The sequence below is a fragment of the Drosophila pseudoobscura genome, chromosome X (assembly GCF_009870125.1).
Source record: "Drosophila pseudoobscura strain MV-25-SWS-2005 chromosome X, UCI_Dpse_MV25, whole genome shotgun sequence".
NCBI classification, from domain to species: Eukaryota; Metazoa; Arthropoda; class Insecta; order Diptera; family Drosophilidae; genus Drosophila; species Drosophila pseudoobscura.
This window is the reverse complement of record NC_046683.1, coordinates 41,975,982-41,993,342: the sequence shown is the minus strand read 5'-3', so window position 1 is coordinate 41,993,342 and position 17,361 is coordinate 41,975,982. Positions and strand designations below refer to the sequence as shown.

The 17,361-nt window shown below is 45.9% G+C and overlaps 2 protein-coding genes and 1 long non-coding RNA gene across 3 annotated transcripts; 2 read left to right on the top strand and 1 right to left on the bottom strand.

Annotated features, from left to right (window-relative positions):
* The first annotated feature begins 6,019 nt into the window (after positions 1 to 6,019).
* LOC6902016 (uncharacterized) lies at positions 6,020 to 6,991 on the top strand. Its single transcript, XR_004470401.1, has 2 exons — positions 6,020 to 6,537; positions 6,601 to 6,991. It is a non-coding gene; the product is annotated as an uncharacterized lncRNA (long non-coding RNA).
* A 4,866-nt stretch (positions 6,992 to 11,857) lies between these two features.
* Cpr11A (Cuticular protein 11A) lies at positions 11,858 to 14,336 on the top strand. The gene is made up of 4 exons (XM_001355333.4): positions 11,858 to 12,013; positions 12,876 to 13,093; positions 13,184 to 13,363; positions 13,436 to 14,336. Exons 1-4 carry the CDS (start codon positions 12,002 to 12,004, stop codon positions 13,890 to 13,892), a joined length of 867 nt encoding a protein of 288 aa, XP_001355369.4. The 5' UTR covers positions 11,858 to 12,001; the 3' UTR covers positions 13,893 to 14,336.
* A 420-nt stretch (positions 14,337 to 14,756) lies between these two features.
* Positions 14,757 to 17,178, bottom strand: Mks1 (Meckel syndrome, type 1). The gene has a single exon (XM_001355334.4). The coding sequence runs from the start codon at positions 16,975 to 16,977 to the stop codon at positions 14,860 to 14,862; it is 2,118 nt and encodes a 705-aa protein (XP_001355370.3). The 5' UTR covers positions 16,978 to 17,178; the 3' UTR covers positions 14,757 to 14,859.
* Between the last annotated feature and the right edge of the window lie 183 nt (positions 17,179 to 17,361).

Genomic DNA, 17,361 nt, shown 5'->3' with positions numbered 1-17,361 from the left:
GACCAGGGTCTCTCTGGTCTAAGTCTGTGTCTAACTCTGCTGCTACAGAGAGCGCCAACTAAAATATAGAAGGCGGGTAGAACACGTAGTACCTCAATGTGGGGAATACTCGTACTTCACTGGGCCAGGGGCATGCCACTTTATTGTAGTTTGATACATGCTTATGTCAAAGCACTGGAACTTCAAATAAAATAGTCCCATTTGATTTTTGGTATCAGATATAAACCTGTCAGTATTTTTCCATTGGGATAATTTTAAAATTTTGTAAATTTTTAAAATTAAAGCTAAAATCTAAGGACTGAAAACGCGTCGAGAGAGGGGGATACGAATTAAGTTCGGGAGTCGATTTATCAAGTGAAATCAACGGAATCCCCCAGGAAAAATGCCTAAGGCCCGCCGAGTTCTCGTGAGCGGGACTCAAGAGCCCCAGAGAGCCAGGCGCTCTACCCCAATGAGCCAAACGACAGAAGAGCCCGTTGTCGTTGCCCCAGGGACAGTGAATAAACAGGAGCTGGCGGTCTTTGAGGTGGAGATGATCATAGACCAGCGCAGACGAGGCGGTCGCACAGAGTTTCTTCTCAAGTGGAAGCACTACTCCGAGGAGTTCAATTCCTGGGAGCCACGGTCCCATTTGATGTGTCCCAAGCTGGTGAAAGAATACTTCAAGAAGCCGCGCCAGATTGCCCGGCGATTGATCTACTACTAGGCCAGCTGCCTACCAAGATCCTAGAGTCCATAAGCGATGACCAGAGCTGAGACAAACTACCACATACCACACCTTACATTTCTACACGGTCAACTACAGATACCAACCATACCAGCTCGCATGGCAGACTCTAGATTCGTACACTTTACACTGCCTGCAAATATGCTACGTTGTTTGGAAAAGTTGCACACAATAAACGAGACGCCAGCGGATCTAATGGGATGGGGTAGGAAAAACGTCGCCTGACAGTTGCCTGCACAAGTTGGAGCAGAATCCTACCCCCCTTAATGGGCAGAAAATGCTTAAAAATGTTCCTTTTCGTTATTAAGGTATTCCCCTTTCTGAAAATTTCAGCTCCCGCTTGGACAAAGGCAAGGAATGCCTCTGCCACATTTTGTGTGGGCGATACGAGGCGAGAGACACAAAGCGGGTCGACAGCTTCCCCACACGCTCCACTGATTGATGAATGCTTTTAGCCCATGCGATCGCTCCATAGTTGATTGCAATTGTTTAAGGCTAACAAATCGCTTGCTGCTTCCGCATTGGCCAAATAAAAAATGACAAAAATAAAAACAGAATTCGCGGCAGGAGCACCTTTCACCCCATCGCCTCCGATAGATTCAATTAGCCAAAGCAAATCTGTAGATCTCCAAATCGCTGCTCGTTAATTAATCTCATGACGCAACTGAATAATTCAACGCGTAAGAACGCCACGATGACGCAGATCCAGAATGTAGTTTCATTTTGGATGACGAAAGAGCTGCCATCTGCCATGTGTTTGTAACACATCCTTGAACAATCGACGTATCCATCCACTGCTCCACTGCGTCTGCCCCTTATTTCTTAGCCCTTATGGAATAACAATCTTGAAAGGAATGGAATGGAATTGAAGGCGAAATAAGGAGGCCTCATCATTTCGACGGGTTTCTTCTTTGTTAGATGTGTGTGGGGTTATGAACGTACGTAGGATCCGCACAGGATGTTTTCAGTTTAAGTTGTAGCACCAGTAGGCTAGTACTCTCATTTCTGTGAAAATAAACGATAAACGAAAAACGAGAGGCCTTTGGCTTAATTTGTGACAAATTCAAAAATTCATTTGCGCTTACCAATTGCTCAGAATGGATATGTTTGAAATCGTATGTGCTGCAATTATCTACGTCCTGATGAAGACAATGAATCCAGCTGTTGTCGTACAGGAGGAAGAAGAAGATGAGGATGTGGGTGTTCCTGTTCTTGTTCCTGTGCCTCTGCCTGTGCCTGTGCGTGTGCCTGTGCCTGAGGGTGTGGAGAATGAGCTCGGGAATCGGGCCAATCGGCTGCAACCTGAAGACTGGGATTATATGTTTAGCTTTGTATACGTTGCACTGATCGTCCATAACGTGCTGTGCACTGAAAAGTTTTACGAAATCATTTTTTCTTGGCTCGGACCGGCAGAGTATCAGTATTTGCGTTTCTGAGTGAGTTCTGACTTTGACTTTTTAGTAGTAAATCATTCAGCCTTAAATGTTTGTTGCAGCTTTGGTTTCAACAGCCTGGCTCACCGAGATCTGAAAGATGCTGCAGTCCTGTGTTATAGCCCTGTTGAATTGAGAGATGCCATCTAGCTACCAATTAAACGCTCAGAGCTGGTTTCCTCCACCCTGTATCGATATCTATTACAGTGGCAGAGGAAAACAGAGTTACACAAAGAATATTATTTGCTCTGGTCTTTTTATTAGAAGGGGGTGTAAGGCTATGCCACGTACAGTATCGTATGACAGGACTTTGTGGGGGCACGAAGTTCCCCCCCAAAAAAGTCTACTTCAATGCACTGGGAGAATGGGAAACCAGAATCTGACTTCTTCTGGTTTGTGGCCTCTCTCGATATTGATTCGAGCTAATTTATGAACTTGACTCGAAAAGACATTTATAGCAATTTATCTGGATTTGGTTTATGGGTTTCTGCCATCTGATTCAGTTCTCCTCTCCTCATTCGCATTCGCAATCGGCTTCGGATTGGGGGGGATTGGTATAAAAAGATTAATTGGCAATCGCGGAGCTGTCAATTTTTAAATTGTTGCGCCTAAGTAAGCGGAAATGTCTCTGATCTCAGCCAGCTTGGATCCAAATAGAACTCGGATTTAGATTCGGGCTTGTGTCCGATGATGACGATGATGATGATGATGCTACCTATGGCACCCACTCAGTAATGGAGAAGGGGAACTGGATTTTGGCCATCTATCTAATGAAAGTCAGCCATCGTTAATGGTCAAACGTGTTTTCTTCTCATTGGACATATGGCCTGACGTCTACAGTGCCGCATAGAAGTCTCATGACCGCTTTTGTGATTGACGATTGATTCGGTGCTTATTTTTTTTTTAATTATTCCAATTTGGCAAGCTATAGGCTCTCTAAGTTTTTCCCTTTTCGCTTTTGTTTCCACTGTATCAGAGCTTCTATCATCAACTGCTCGCCAATTTTATCCTGAAGCCTAGGGAGTTTTCGGAATTCTAAGCTAAATTCGAAGTCTAAATAATAATTATTTGCCATCAGTGTCCCGCCTTTAAGTTCCCACTTTAAGTAGACTTTTGACCGATTTCCATCCAAGTAACTCTGTGGTTTCTAGATGAGTGATATTGTTGCAGATCTGTAAATCTAGAAAATATTTCATGTCGCAAATTCCCCCTTGGGGGAACGAGTTCTTTGTTTTCATTGTGTGGTGCATACACTTTTTGCTTTGACTGTTTTGCCATCCGTTCTTCAGCCTCGACGTTTCCCCCACAGCTAATTTGCGAGTGCGATTCTCGTGCAGGTGCAAATTATGATGGGATCGAAACAACACAATCGATACCCAGAAAGGCAGGCATTCGGTTTTCGGGAGCCGAGGCATTTGATACCCTTGCACACCGGACGAATGATGAGAGACACGAGTAGGATATTGTAAATTTTACAAAATTAATCAAATTACAAAATGTTGATCTATGATACAATATGTGTGCATAAATATATGATACAGTTATCCATATACCATAATCACTCTGTGACACCATGACAGTCATAGCACCCTCTTCTGCAAGGGTATATTTACATACATACTTTTACTAAACAGATATTAGATTAGGAGAGGAGTAGAAAGACATGAAGCGGTAAAAACCCTATCCCAGCCATCGCCTGTTACCTGTTACCGTGTGCTAGATGGATACGAAGATGGAGATCAAATCAGTATATAAAAACAACACAATCAATCGACAAAAATAAAACCAGTCGGTCGGTTGTGATTCGCGACACACGTCCACGACTATACTAATACCTCGTACTCAGTCGGCATAGATGCATAAAGATATATGTAAGCTTATAATTTATCTAGCTTATGTACTTTATACGTAATTGTACGTAAACGCCGCTCACTCTGCCAGGGGGCGCACGCTCTTCGAGGAAGAGTGTGAGCGCAGGGAACTCTACAAATGGAAATCGTTTACTTCATTCTAGCTATAATAAAGATCCGATCATATCCAGATTCGGATAGTGCTTCCTTCAGGCTGTTACACAAATCTGATGTACCCTAATATGCTCTTCGAGTGCAGGGTATACAAAAACGCTGCGCATGCGCCGCACGCGTCGCTGGACCACACAAAGCACACGCACACTGTCACACTCTTTAATCAAAGAATTAGTATTGGCGCATGTCTGTCTAACTGTACCCCGCAGAGACGCGCACGCGCTGCCACTCTCTCACGCCTCAACCTCATCCTCTCCCGGCGTCACAGTGTGCCAGTGCGAGAGACTCAGAGCCAAGGCAGAGTGACGGCAGTGAGACAGCAGTGGAGTCGCGCAGTCTGCGCCGTATGTAAGCAGAAGTGGAGCAAGTGTCTTCGATTTGTCTTTTGACTATCTTCTCGCTCCGCGGGGCGTCTTCGCCGACTGCTTTAGCTTCAGCTTCAGAGTCAGAGTCAGAGTCAGCGTTAGCGTCAGTGACAGTGCCGTTGCTGGCAGCAGAAGCGTAACGGAATTATTTGAATGATTCCCAATCCGATTGATCGGATCAGATCATCAATGTTTCATTCATATATACCATGTTTCGTTGGATGGGTAAAGGTGTCTGGCATGGGCATGGGGGATGGCTCATCTCTCGTATTATTGGCAGTAATGGTTTGTATTTTATCTGATTTCCCACATAAATAGCTCCAGTTCCCATGTCCACCTATTTCGACCAACAGTAGTTCTACGGATAGTACAACGAATGTACCACCTTAAACGATACCTGTTTCTGTTCTCACTAAAAGTTAAGCTAATTTTTCTATAGAGTTTTCAATAACTCCGATTGATAGAATCATTTGTAATTCTATTGTTATATCTAGTCCATGGATACGTGAAGGGAATGTTGCCTTCTCCATGTTGCTGACTGACACACTTCTCAGTCGTTGGTTGCCCTTGGCGCGGCTTAAGCTGGACCCCAGCTGGACGAAATCTGTTGAATTTTTAATTGTACTCGTATGTATATTCCATTGGCTATTTTTAGCTTTTCTACACACAAAATGCTAACAAGACAGAAAAAACCCGCTTAGCGTTGACCGGACTGATCGTTGCGGAAAACTCAGATAAATTATTAAATAAACAACTCGTAAACTCGAAACTCGAATGGGAATACTATGAATACGAATACGAATACGAATACGCACACGTATACGAATAGGATCTATTAATTAGATGGATCAACAGAGTTCTATTGACTTTTCTCGGCTCGGATCGGGATGTAGCATCGAAATCGGTGATTTATAATCCCCATAAAACTTTTAATGGAATTAGTGAGCCAGAGTTAATTGAACGACAGCCTTAAATGGTGGCAGCGGCAATCGGGCCTCGTTTTTATGCGTTTTCTTCCTCCCAAGCCAGAACTCGAATTCTGGTTCGGCGGGACTTCGATTTGGGTTCTGGACCAGCATAGTTTAATGGCCCACAGTACACCCAGAGAAACTTAGATTTAAATATGTATGCCATTAAATAAAATGCTCCAAGAGTGAGAATATACCAATACGAATTTATATATATGTATTTCGTATTTAAATGAAATATTGTCAGTGTTTCAAATGGTTTCATGTTTATGTAGATTCAATATTGGCTGCATTCAAATTACTTGTAAATACGTTTTTAAATTATATTTAACTTCACTAAAACTGAATTTCCGTTTACTATGAAATTTTCCTTTCAGTTTATCAGCACAGTGCCAGTGTTTGTAACTGTAGAACAGGTGTTGAGTGTTGAGTAAGCATCTGGTTACTTTACTAAAAATCGTAGTACTTCATGTCAAAGTAGGCTGGTATTTTAATGCACTAGGAAACCTTTGGTTTTTAGTCATACTAATCATCGGAGCTGTTTCGTTACAAATTGAAATATAGTTGTTTAGCAATTACTCTATACAATTATTCAAAATGAAAAGATTTGTGATCATTGGACTGGCCACAGCGGTTACTGTCCCATTGATTTATGCCTTGAAGAAACGCGAACGTCGGACTGAAGTGGTGCAGGAAGAGCAGGAGGAGGACGAGCAGGTGGACCCCGAGTGCGAGCAGGAGCCCCAACTGGTGGAGGAGGATGGGGATGAGCCGCGGATGGTGGAGTATGATCTGGTGGACGAAGAGGGTCGCCCGCAACCTCAACGTGAAATCGGCGTTGGGGAAATAATTGTGGTTTTGTGCACTGGATTTTTCCTGTCGAAAATATTTTCGCGTGGCGTGTTCTATAAAATCCTGATGTCGAGGCTCAATCTTGTGCAGTAATGCACTTTCCTTCACCTGTACTTAATCCTGTATCTCGTATCCTGTTTCCTGTTTCTTTCTTCTGTTCCTCCCTGAGTGAGTACTGTCTTTGTTTCGCTTTTTGACTCGCTTCCATTCATTAATACATGTTTCTTGTAGCACAAGTATCCCCAAATTCTCTTAGCTGCCCGATCAAATCTGGAACATCGATGTAGTCAAAGAAAATTTACCTAAAACTCGCCTTGACAGATGCATAGCCCTGGTTCCCCCTTCCATGTTTCGATGTATACCTAAGTGGGAGTGGAAAACAGGGTTACCGCACAAATATCTTTCTAAAGAAAGACAGAGAACCCTTGAAACGAGCAGCTTGAATTGGACGAGATTCAATCCACGGAGACTTTAACCAAATACATCTGAAACACTTAAGGCAAATATTCTTCATTTCATTACTGAAACGCAGTGTATGCATACAAAATGTCAATAGATACGATATTACGTTCGGGAACTTAAGACTCCACTGAGCCCAAAATAAAAGCTACAATAAAAACTGGTCGTAGTTACTATACTTGAAGAAATTCAGCAGAATCTACAAAGATCAATAAAAAGAGTCGTAGGGATGGATCATCAATCACGATGGACAGATGGACAAAGACAATCGAATAGGGGGACAACAGGAAACCAGGGAACCGGGGAACCGACTGACAGAGAGGCAGAAAACTTTACGTTTTCGGGGTAAAAGCAAAACGTGTTTAGCTTTCTATTTAAACTATGCAAATTTGCATTGATTATTTATTTGTTGGCTATAACACAACACACAAAAAAAATAGAAAAAATGGAAAAAATATAAAATAAAACTGAAAAAAACTGAATAAAAACCCCTAAAAAAAGATTGTAGAAAAGAGCCATAAAAAGGAGCGTTTGCTCGATAGGCAGTGGTGCTGAGCTGGCGCTGGTGCTGGTGGCTCGGGGAAATATGCATAACCGGTCAAAGACCACAGAGAACCTGATCGCAACTCGATTTAGTTGGAACGCCCGTCCGGATTGTCTTGTCGCTTGGCTGGGATGGGACTCGGATTCGGATTCGGATTTGGATTCGATTCTCGACGCGAAGAATGAATATTTGGCAGTTGCCGAACTGTAGCTGTGCGAGTATTTCCTTAAGTTGGCCATAAAATATGATTTAGCCACTTATTATTTATGGCTTGGAACTGCTGTCGACAAAAGACAGCAGCAGCCACCCTAGCAGGTAACCAGATCTCTAATTCACATTCAGATTCGGAGCCCCCGTTGGACTCAGGGGTGGGCTGGGAACGGCAGCGGGGCACCACATGCAGCCATAACAGATCGCTTTTATGATTATTCCATTCAAATTCAATCATCGCCCTGGACATGCTCCAATAACGACAACCCGCACTCGCCAAATCCAGAATCGCTCTGTCACCTCCGCCACCTACAAGAAATCAAGATGCTCCGATAAGACAGAACGCTTGGGAGGGGAATGGAGCTCGTGCATGTGTCCCCATGCAAATGAGTCTCGGACGGATCGGACAGCAATACGGACAGCGTCAGAGCTGAACCTGTGAACCAGCTCCAAAGTGTGAGCATGGGGGTATAGTGTTCCCAGCGATCGATATCATATCAGATATGATTTAGTTCTAGAATCAATGGGATACACACTAAAATGTCTGTCTAGAGAAAAATCCGCGGTTAGCATTCCAAAAATCTTGATCGATTTCTTGTGAACGGAAAACCAAGGCCTCGGATTTATCCGATGTACTGCTTGCAGGATAATTTCTAAGAAAAATCTATGTTATTCATGGATATACATATGAGATCTTCATAAGGCGGCCTCTCGTCTGGCATATTTTGATGATCAGAAGAGCCATTGCGCAGTTTGACGCTCAATGATCGTCTCCGCTGATGATTCTTAGTCATGCTGTTCAAATTTAGGGCCTGATTTCAGTGTTTTCTTCATGCCACAGCCGCAGCCATAGCTCTCGAGCTAACATGATTTTAGCATAATGGATCCCGCAGTGCCTCCCAAGGGCAGTTTATCGAATCGTTTCCAGTCGATTCCGCAGAAGAAGGAGAAGGGAGTCTTAACTGAATCAAACAGAACAGAACCGCACAGAGCAGAACAGAACAGAACAGAACAGAACAGAACAGAACAGAACAGAATAGAGTGTTTTGGTTTCTTGGAAATCTCGTTTCTGTTTCCTTATAATTGCTAATTTATTTATTTATTTTATACCTACTTTTTTCTGCTCTTTCTTTATTGTTTTGGAAAAATACACACGAAAACAAGAAGGGAAGGGTCGGGCCGAAGCTTTGAATACTCTCTGCCAGAGACAGATCAAAATATTCAAGTATTATGGCTTATTCCTATGACAGCCATATGATATATGATATATGTGGATATATGCGATATTAATTTGAACGATAAATTAGTCTCCAAATTGTGGGAATACTTACATCATTATCGTTAAGTACTGACTAGCGAACTAAGGGTTATGATTAACAAGGGTACAGATCAGGTACAGAAACAGCAACCAATTGGCGGTCAAAGCCAAAATACTCTCAAATCGCAGGTGGGAACGAATCTGAAAATCGGCAAAATTTCAAACGGACTGCGAAACGAGGGAACTGGGGGCTGCGTAACAAGTTGTTCGATCTGTTAATTTGCCAAAGATATACTCGTAAAACAACGCACAAAAATCGATAACAATAAAAATTAGGGGACAAAAACAAGACCAAATGAAACACTTTCTTTTCGCTATGCAAATCTCAAAATGAAGTAAAAATTGATGATAATTTATCCGGCGTATGCAGCGACACAAAGGCTTTTACCGGCGACGGGACTTTTAGGCAACAGCCGCAGCTGTTGGCAGATGATACCGATTGAACACGACTTTAACGATGATGTTGATGAGTCAGACGAGGGGCCACTGCCACTCCCCTGGGCGGACAGTGAGAGAACTCGTTTTGGGGCTAAGTGAGACATCATGTCTAATCACTCCACTCCACTCCACTCCAATATTTGTTTTGGGGCGTGTATGCAAGCGTGTATGCATGCAAATCCGATATCAAAGACATACTACATATAGCATGAATACAGATATTTTCCAAGGCAAAAGCCATCATCAACGGACGGACGGACAGACACTGCTGACAAGCTGTTGAAATGGCCAAAACGTTTTCATTAGCCAAGCAGATCAGCGCGTTACCAGAAGAAGAATCTCGCCACGGCACAGAGCCGGAGATCTCTGCTTCTACTTCTGCTTCTGCTGGTGGGGTTGGGGCTTTTGTGCTTTGACGCTCTAAGGCTTTTGGGGGTTTCGTCGCTTGTAGACGAAAAATGAATGCCGTGCGGCATTCGTTTAAGTTATTAAGCATAAAACTTAAATTAGAGGCACCATTAGCGATTATCATTAGAGCTGCGTGTCCGGTCCGGTTTGATTCCAATCCCATCCATTCGATTTCTGTCTAGTTCCAATTCTGTTCCACTCTCCGTCGCTGTCCGATCCGAAGCCATCAGATTTTTTGATGCCAAGGACTCACTCCCTCTGAAGAACCCAAAAGTACCCCCCACAACAACGAATGGCTATGGTTTTAAGAGACTTGAAAATTGGACATCAATTGGTATGGTATTACGGCCTATTCATAATTATCAATGAAACAGGAATCCACATACATACATGTATTTATGGCCAATACTGCAAGTACAACAACTAATATTCAGATGATTTAAGAACTTGAATGACTCCCCAGACAAAGGCCAAAAAGCCTCTCCAATGAACGTAGCATACTGGAATGAATTTGACCCTGTGGGTCGGTTGCAATGATTAGCGGTAGCCAAGACTTAGGAATTGGCATACTCGTAGAGAGACTGCGATCCGATATGAGAGCCGCCGGATTGTAGAAGAGAACCGAAGTGTTGATAAATATGATAAGCCCGAAACGGAACGGCTAATTAAGCGAAGGCTGAACGAGATTTGAGACCATTACCATATGAGAATGGTGTCTCTTGGACGCTGATCGTAATCACAGTCACCATCTGATGATGATGATCATCATGATCATCATCACGATGATAGATAAAATATGCTAAGTGTACACAAATCGCCCATCTTCGATCTCCGATCTCTTGCTCAGAATTAGAATCAGCATTGGAACGCTTTGGTTCATTCAACAGAGTTATCCGAAGTTTGGATCCGCAGGAGGGGGTCCACGGTCCACGGTCCACGATCCACGGTTTACTGTTTACGGTCCAGTGTCCGCTGAAACTGGTACCTGGACTAATCGTTAATCGTGAATCAACGCATATTTTATCAGTCTCCGTGCAGGTTCCACTCCACTCCACTTCACTCTGCTCCACCCTAACCCCTATCTCCGTTAGTATGTATGTGTCTTATATTGACTCGTATTCCATGCTTTATAAAAAATTAACGTAGATTTAAATTTACGCATATGTATACTCGTATTCGTACGGATTCGGGCAGATAGACGGCGATACTCACGCCAAAAAAAGAGGCGAAAAAAGCCATCATTAAACGTGTATGCTAATTCGATGATGGCGGTTTTCTAATTTTGTTGTCCGAAACCAGATTTCCATGCGGGGTCCGTCGGAACTGTCCACGGTGATCGAGGCACACAAAAACCGCCCAACAACAACGATGGCCGGCCCTAAACAGTTACATCTTCAGGTCAGATTCATAGATGGATGGATGGATGGGTGATTAGCCCCCCAACCCCCCTGCCCACCTGCCAGCCTAATCCCTCCCTCCCCCCGTCTCACTGACAGATGACAAACGACAAACGCAGACATCATTCTACGAGTGGCAGAGACAGGGCGACGCGTCGGCATCTGCCAAGCAGAATTGATAGCATTGACAGAAACGGAAAACAAGCAGCACAAAGAGTAGTGAGAGCGACAAAGCATTGATAAGAGAAGCATAAGAAACAGCAAACAGTTTAGGATAGAAATTTCCCATTAAACAGTAGAAAAAGAAGTACTTGCAGAATTAGCATAACAGCAAGCAGTACTTGCAGCACTAGAAGCAGTGCAAGCTGCAGGCAGAAGAATGAAGCAGTTGATTAAATAAGGTAATCAATTAAACATCGCTATCAACATAATGCCACAGCAGACGCGTCGCAGAACAGAATCACATGCAGCATGAAGACGGCGTAGAAAGAATCACAAGAAGCACAAGAACAAAGCTCTGGCCAGCATCAACAACACAAGAAAAACATTCAAAGCATAGGTAATTCAAGCAGAAAAGCAGCGCGAGGCAGCACATTGTCCGGTTCGTCTTCGCTTGCTGCTTGCTGCTTCTGCTTCGCCACTGCTTCTTTTTCGTTTTCTCGTTCTCCGGCAAACCGCGCGCCGCTCACACGAGTATAAAAGGAAACGAGACGGTGCCATCGGTTGTATTTATTTGCTAGAATCTGTGCGCACCGGAACAGCTTACCAGCTGAAAGTGGAATTTCTCTCAAAGCCAGATCCGTTCAGCCTCCGTTATCCTCGTTTTGAATTTTTTGTTCTCAACCCGCTCAAAGAAACATGAAGAGCTTTGTAAGTGACCGACAAAAAAACAAGAAAATAAACAGAATCAGAAACAGAGACAAAATTAATATAAATAAGAGATGCTAAATCGAGACATTTTTTTATGGTGCCGCATGTGAAAAAAGGATGCAGTGAAAGTGTAAACGCAAAAGATTTATTGCATTGTCCTTCCGAATGGAACTCCATGAAAATTTATATATGTAATTGAGGGAAGACTGTATTAACAGTATGGAAGGCAACAAGGATGAAAGCTTCCATTCGAATGGAATCTGATATGTTCCACAGCTTGCAGTGCCAAGCTTACAGGTGGAAAGAAGGCTTTCCATTGCTTTCCATTAAGAGATCGATCTATCAACTTTGAGGTGCTGCTGCTCTGTCCCCGTTTCAGCGGTCAAAAGAGGCGAAATCATCGAATGACAAATCTTGAAGCGACTAAAAACAGACATATAACCATTACTGCCTCGTCCCATAACCAAATCAAATAAATCAAATAAACGTATTAGCTGGCGCTCTAGCAACAACAAGAAACCCCAAGAAACGCGCGAGACAATGCGACGACTACGACGTCAAGGCAAATAAAACAAAGCGGCCACAGCGCGACTGATGCGCGACTCCAGCGCTGGCAAAGCCGCCAGCAAAACGCTGGCAAAGCGCACGCCACTTTGATTAATTTGCCGCTAATGCTAAATGCAAAAGACTTCGTCTGAAATTAAAACATTAACTGCAAAAAGCGCCCAGCCATTTTGTCAGTGATTTATGCCGTGCGACTTGGACATGTGTTTAGATATATCTGTGGATAAATGGAGGGACTTGTCCCGATCGATTTTCGTTTGACTAATTTCCGTTCCGTTTTCTGCTCTTCATTTTTTAGTTGTTGTTGTTGGCCTGCTTTGCGGCGCTGGCGGTGGCCGATGTGAAGCATCTGACGGACCGGAATCTGGATCTGTTTAAGTACGATCCCAGCGATATCTACACCCTGCCGGAGGACATTGACGACGACAAGCCGGCGGTGCACTTCAGCGGCGATGTGATGAAGGCCAAGACCGAGAAGCTGCAGAACTACAATTCCGGCAAGAAGTTCAAGTTGGAGTGAGTACAACGGCATCAATCGCATCGGTCTATCGCTGCAGCTGTACTAAGTCCGCGATGCCCTTTCCCCATTCCCTATTCCCTCCGCAGACTGAAGACGCAGAACGGCATTGAGGTGAGCAGTGTGGGAAAACTGAAGGACGACAAGACCTTTGTGGTCAGTGGATCGTACTCCTTCACCGGCGCCGATGGCAAGCGCTACAAGACCCGCTACACGGCCGACGAGTTCGGCTACCATCCCATCACCGAACTGGATCTGGACATTCCCGAGTAAGTTTTGCACAACATGCCGGAGTTCCGAAGGAGATATCCTTATCGTGTGATCTTTGTGTGTGTCTGCAGGCCCCAGCCCCTGGTCGCAGCTGGCCAGAGGCCCGCCGTGGATGCCAGCAGTCTGTTGGGCAACAAGAACCGCTTCCAGTTCCTCCAGCAGAGCCTCAACCCTGAGCAGGCCGGTCCCCTGCGCGGCAGCGGCCAGAGCGGCGACGACTACAGCTACACGCCCCAGAAGGATGGGGCCAACGGCCAGCTCTTCAGCTCCCCCAACCTCGGTGGCCAGCAGACGCAGTCCAGCGACTACTACGGCAATGCTAATGGAGCCTTCGGCAATGGCATTGGCAATGGCAATGGCAATGGATTCGGCAATGGATTTGGCAATGGATTTGGCAACGGAAATGGATTTGGAAATGGAAACGGCAATGGATTCGGCAACGTGAATGAGTATGGCAACGGCTATGATTACCAGGCACCCAAAGTGCCGTTGGTGACGCCATCGCGCCAGTACCTGCCCGTAGCATAGGTATCCACCCGAATCCCCCTCCCCAGTCCATTCTCTTCCCAGTCCCAGTCCCAGTCCCAGTCCCGCTCCCCTGCGCCCCCGCTTACAGCTGCAAGTATTTAGGTTTAAGTGCAACTCCAACAGGAACCACACATCCAACAACAACAACAACCAGAGTAAAAAGATAGTGAAATTTTGTTTTTGTTTGTATCATTTTTTAGTGTTATATACAATGCACAATATTGTATGATATTATACCTCTATATATATATATTGATATATAGTATAATATGTATATCTACACCACACACGCACACACACAAGCACACAACAACACACACACACACGCACACACAAGCACACAAAAAACACAAACACAAACACACCAACCCCGACAAAAGACAAGAAACGAATCTATGTATATACACTGAGTGATATTAGTAGTAAATAAAATGGCTAAACTAACTCCGGAGTGTGTTCTATTCTTCTGCAAGGAGTATTACCAGGGGACCGCCTCAAGAAATCGAAAATATCGCCTCAAAATTGAGAGAGTCTACTGACAGGATTTGGGAAATAAGTCCCACCAAAGTGCTGCTTAACTTCCATTAAAAGCCCAAACATACAGGGGCCCACATATAGTAATAATAAGAATAATACACTAGTAGTGCCAGGAGAATGGTGGCTGCAAAAGGTGCTCTGGTGCAGGTGCCTTTGGAGATAAATCCATCCATATTTTGGGATCGAAAATATATCAGTTGTATCCTTAAGGAAAGCCCGGATACATAAGTCCAGGACATAAGTCCTTTCAAAGAGCTATAAAGTACGATAGGACTGGTATAGACCAGAATATAATGGCCCACATTCCATCTACGACTCCATCACAGATGAATTATTTATAATCTTATATTATATTTCTTAATGCTGCTACGAAGCGGCTAACTCAGTCTAGTTTTCGCATGGAAGGAAGCGGAAGAGTGCAGAGGTCCTATCAATACGAGGCTTGGTGGCCCAAGAGCGACCGAATGCGCTCCCTGGCCTGCACAAAGGCAGCTATCACCTCGTCCAGCGTGCTATTCCTGTCCGTCTCGCTTTCCTCGCTGCTGTTCGGGCCCAGGTCCATCTTCAGCTGTACCAGCATCTCCGGCTGGCCCTGCTGTAGCTTGCGAATGCGGAAAACCAGTGAGCCAGTGTTCCGCATGGCCTTTGCGGTGTCCAGACTGAGGCGCGTGTGGAGACTGGATTCGGGCTTGAAACGGCCCCTGAAGTAGGCCACAAAGTCGAAGTTCTGGCGTCCGCCAATGAAGTATCGGTTGAGGGTGTCCAGCCAGCTGCCCAGCGGACGGGTGCACTGCAGTCGCAGGCCTTCGCCGGACGACGGTGGAAGCGGGTCCATCAGGGAGCAGGCGAAGTGGGCATAGCCCTCGCAGCGTTCGCGCTGCCATCCGTCGATGCTGATTACCTCGAAGTAGACGTGGAGCAGGTGGATGGGGTCGAACTGCTCCTCGCAGAGCAGCGTCAGCTGCCAGCAGTGCGCCAGGTGGGCACAACGGGAGTCGCCCGCGCCCAGGCATGTGGCAGTGGCGCCGCGCAAAGGGAAGGGATTGCTGCCGGTCGCCATCGTCTCCACCATGGTGTGGGGAGGCGGCTGGATGTAGTAACGCACATGGATGTTGGGGTGCTCGAAGTGCTGGGCCTCATGTATCTCCAGCAGCAGCGAGACGCGGCGCATCCGCTTGGGCGGCATCTCGAAGTGGCTTAGGATACGTAGCTCCGTGGTGAGGGACCGCTGTCCCTGGAAGTAGTCCAGTAAGTCCTGCGAGCTGGCATTCGGAGGCACAGGAAACTCCTCATCTGACCCCACGCTCGTCTCCTCACTCTGCTGGTGCTCTGAGTTCCCTCCACTGAGCAGGCCCTCCATCTGCAGGCTCCACTCCTCGCTGCCCACCGCCTCCAGCGGCGTGACGCTCTGGAAGCCGTAGCAGTAGAGCTGGCGGCAGTCGTCGACTCTGTCGATCACCACCTCGTAGTCCATATCGTCAGCGCTGCAGGTGAAGTCCGGATAGACATAGACCAGCCCCAGCGCAGGCGAGTACCGGATGGTCACCAGCAGAGTGTCCTCCTGCAGGTCGGCAAAGACGTACATTACCTGGAAGCCGTCGGCGTGGAACTGGCGCGCCTCCTGTGGCAGGTGCTCCTCGCCGTCCGCTTCGATCAGCGTGTGGATGAGGCAGGTGCGGGCCGCGAAGTTCGGATCCTCTATGACCGATACCTGGGACATGGACGCCGAGGAGCTGCCCCCGTTGGGGAACCACGTCATCGTGTCCGACCCACTGCGACAGCGCTTCGATTTGTGTATCCTGCGGTGCACGTGCACCAATTCCTCTTTTGCCAGCTCCTGCTGCTCCTCCTCCAACTGCAGATGGTTCTGCTGCAGCTCTATGATGTCCTGGGCCCAGCGGTGGTAGCGGCGCTGCAGCTGCGTAGTGTAGGTGTCCGCATCCTGGCTGTAGGTCTCTAGCTCTGCACGACTGAAGTACTTTTGCTGCCAGGCAATCTGCAGGTTTGCCGTGCACCCGTTGCACAGCTCCTTGTTGAGGGCGTAGAAGGCCCGGCTGGCGTCGCTGATTTCGTTCCACATGTTCAGCTCCTGGGGCTGAGGGGCCTGGCTCTCCGTCTCAGTGTCCGCCTCCGCCTCCGCCTCTGACGGCCGATCCTGCTCCAGCTCCGTCTCCGTCTCTGGCTGGTGCGTGAGGGCTCCCCGGGCATTGACCAATGTGCTGTAACTACGTTGGGAGCTCGAACTCCAGCGCGTCGAGCCTCTGCCCAGATTGTAGTAGTTGTAGTAGATCTGCTTGCCGAAGCCCTCGCTGAAAATGGGATCGTCGCACATCGGCACAAAAATAAAGCAGTCGTCATAGAAATTGCGTTCGGTTACTACGGTGCTGGCGCTGGGCGTGCTGTAGATTCCAGCTCCGGCGTAGTCCAGCTTCGGGACTGGCAGCCACTCGCTCAGGTGCCGCAGCTTGATATCCAGCCGCAAGTCGGTGATTTTCCCACTGAGGCGGTAGATGCCCGTACGCTTAGTGTCTCTGCATTTTTCCGTCATCTCTCTTTTTCTGTTTTCTGCAGAACTGGACAATTTTCGTATTTTTTTGTTTTGTGTTCGAATTTCGCCGGTCGTTATGACAATACGTCGTTCATGAACGAACTTATCAACAAAGAACTATTCACTACAGTGAACGAACTAAGTTCATTTTTATCGGAAATTGTATTTCCCAGTTTATATATTCCGTTTCGTATTTGCAGCTACCTAGGCCCCTCAGCACTGAAATATAATTTTGTCCGATAAATTAATCCATTTTCCATTCCATTGTTGATGGAATATGGATCGAACAAATAAGGTCAAAATGTCAACAAAGCTGAGTTCATATCGCTACATGGCAACTACACAGGTATGAAATGATCTACATGATTTCTACATCGCTATAAT

Excerpts from the sequence above, each read along its gene's own strand:
- Mks1 (XM_001355334.4), bottom strand. The coding sequence starts at position 16,977 with ATGACGGAAAAATGCAGAGACACTAAGCGTACGGGCATCTACCGCCTC.
- Cpr11A (XM_001355333.4), top strand. Across the intron at positions 13,094-13,183 it reads GGCAAGAAGTTCAAGTTGGA|ACTGAAGACGCAGAACGGCA; the intron begins GTGAGTACAACG and ends TTCCCTCCGCAG. Across the intron at positions 13,364-13,435 it reads CTGGATCTGGACATTCCCGA|GCCCCAGCCCCTGGTCGCAG; the intron begins GTAAGTTTTGCA and ends GTGTGTCTGCAG.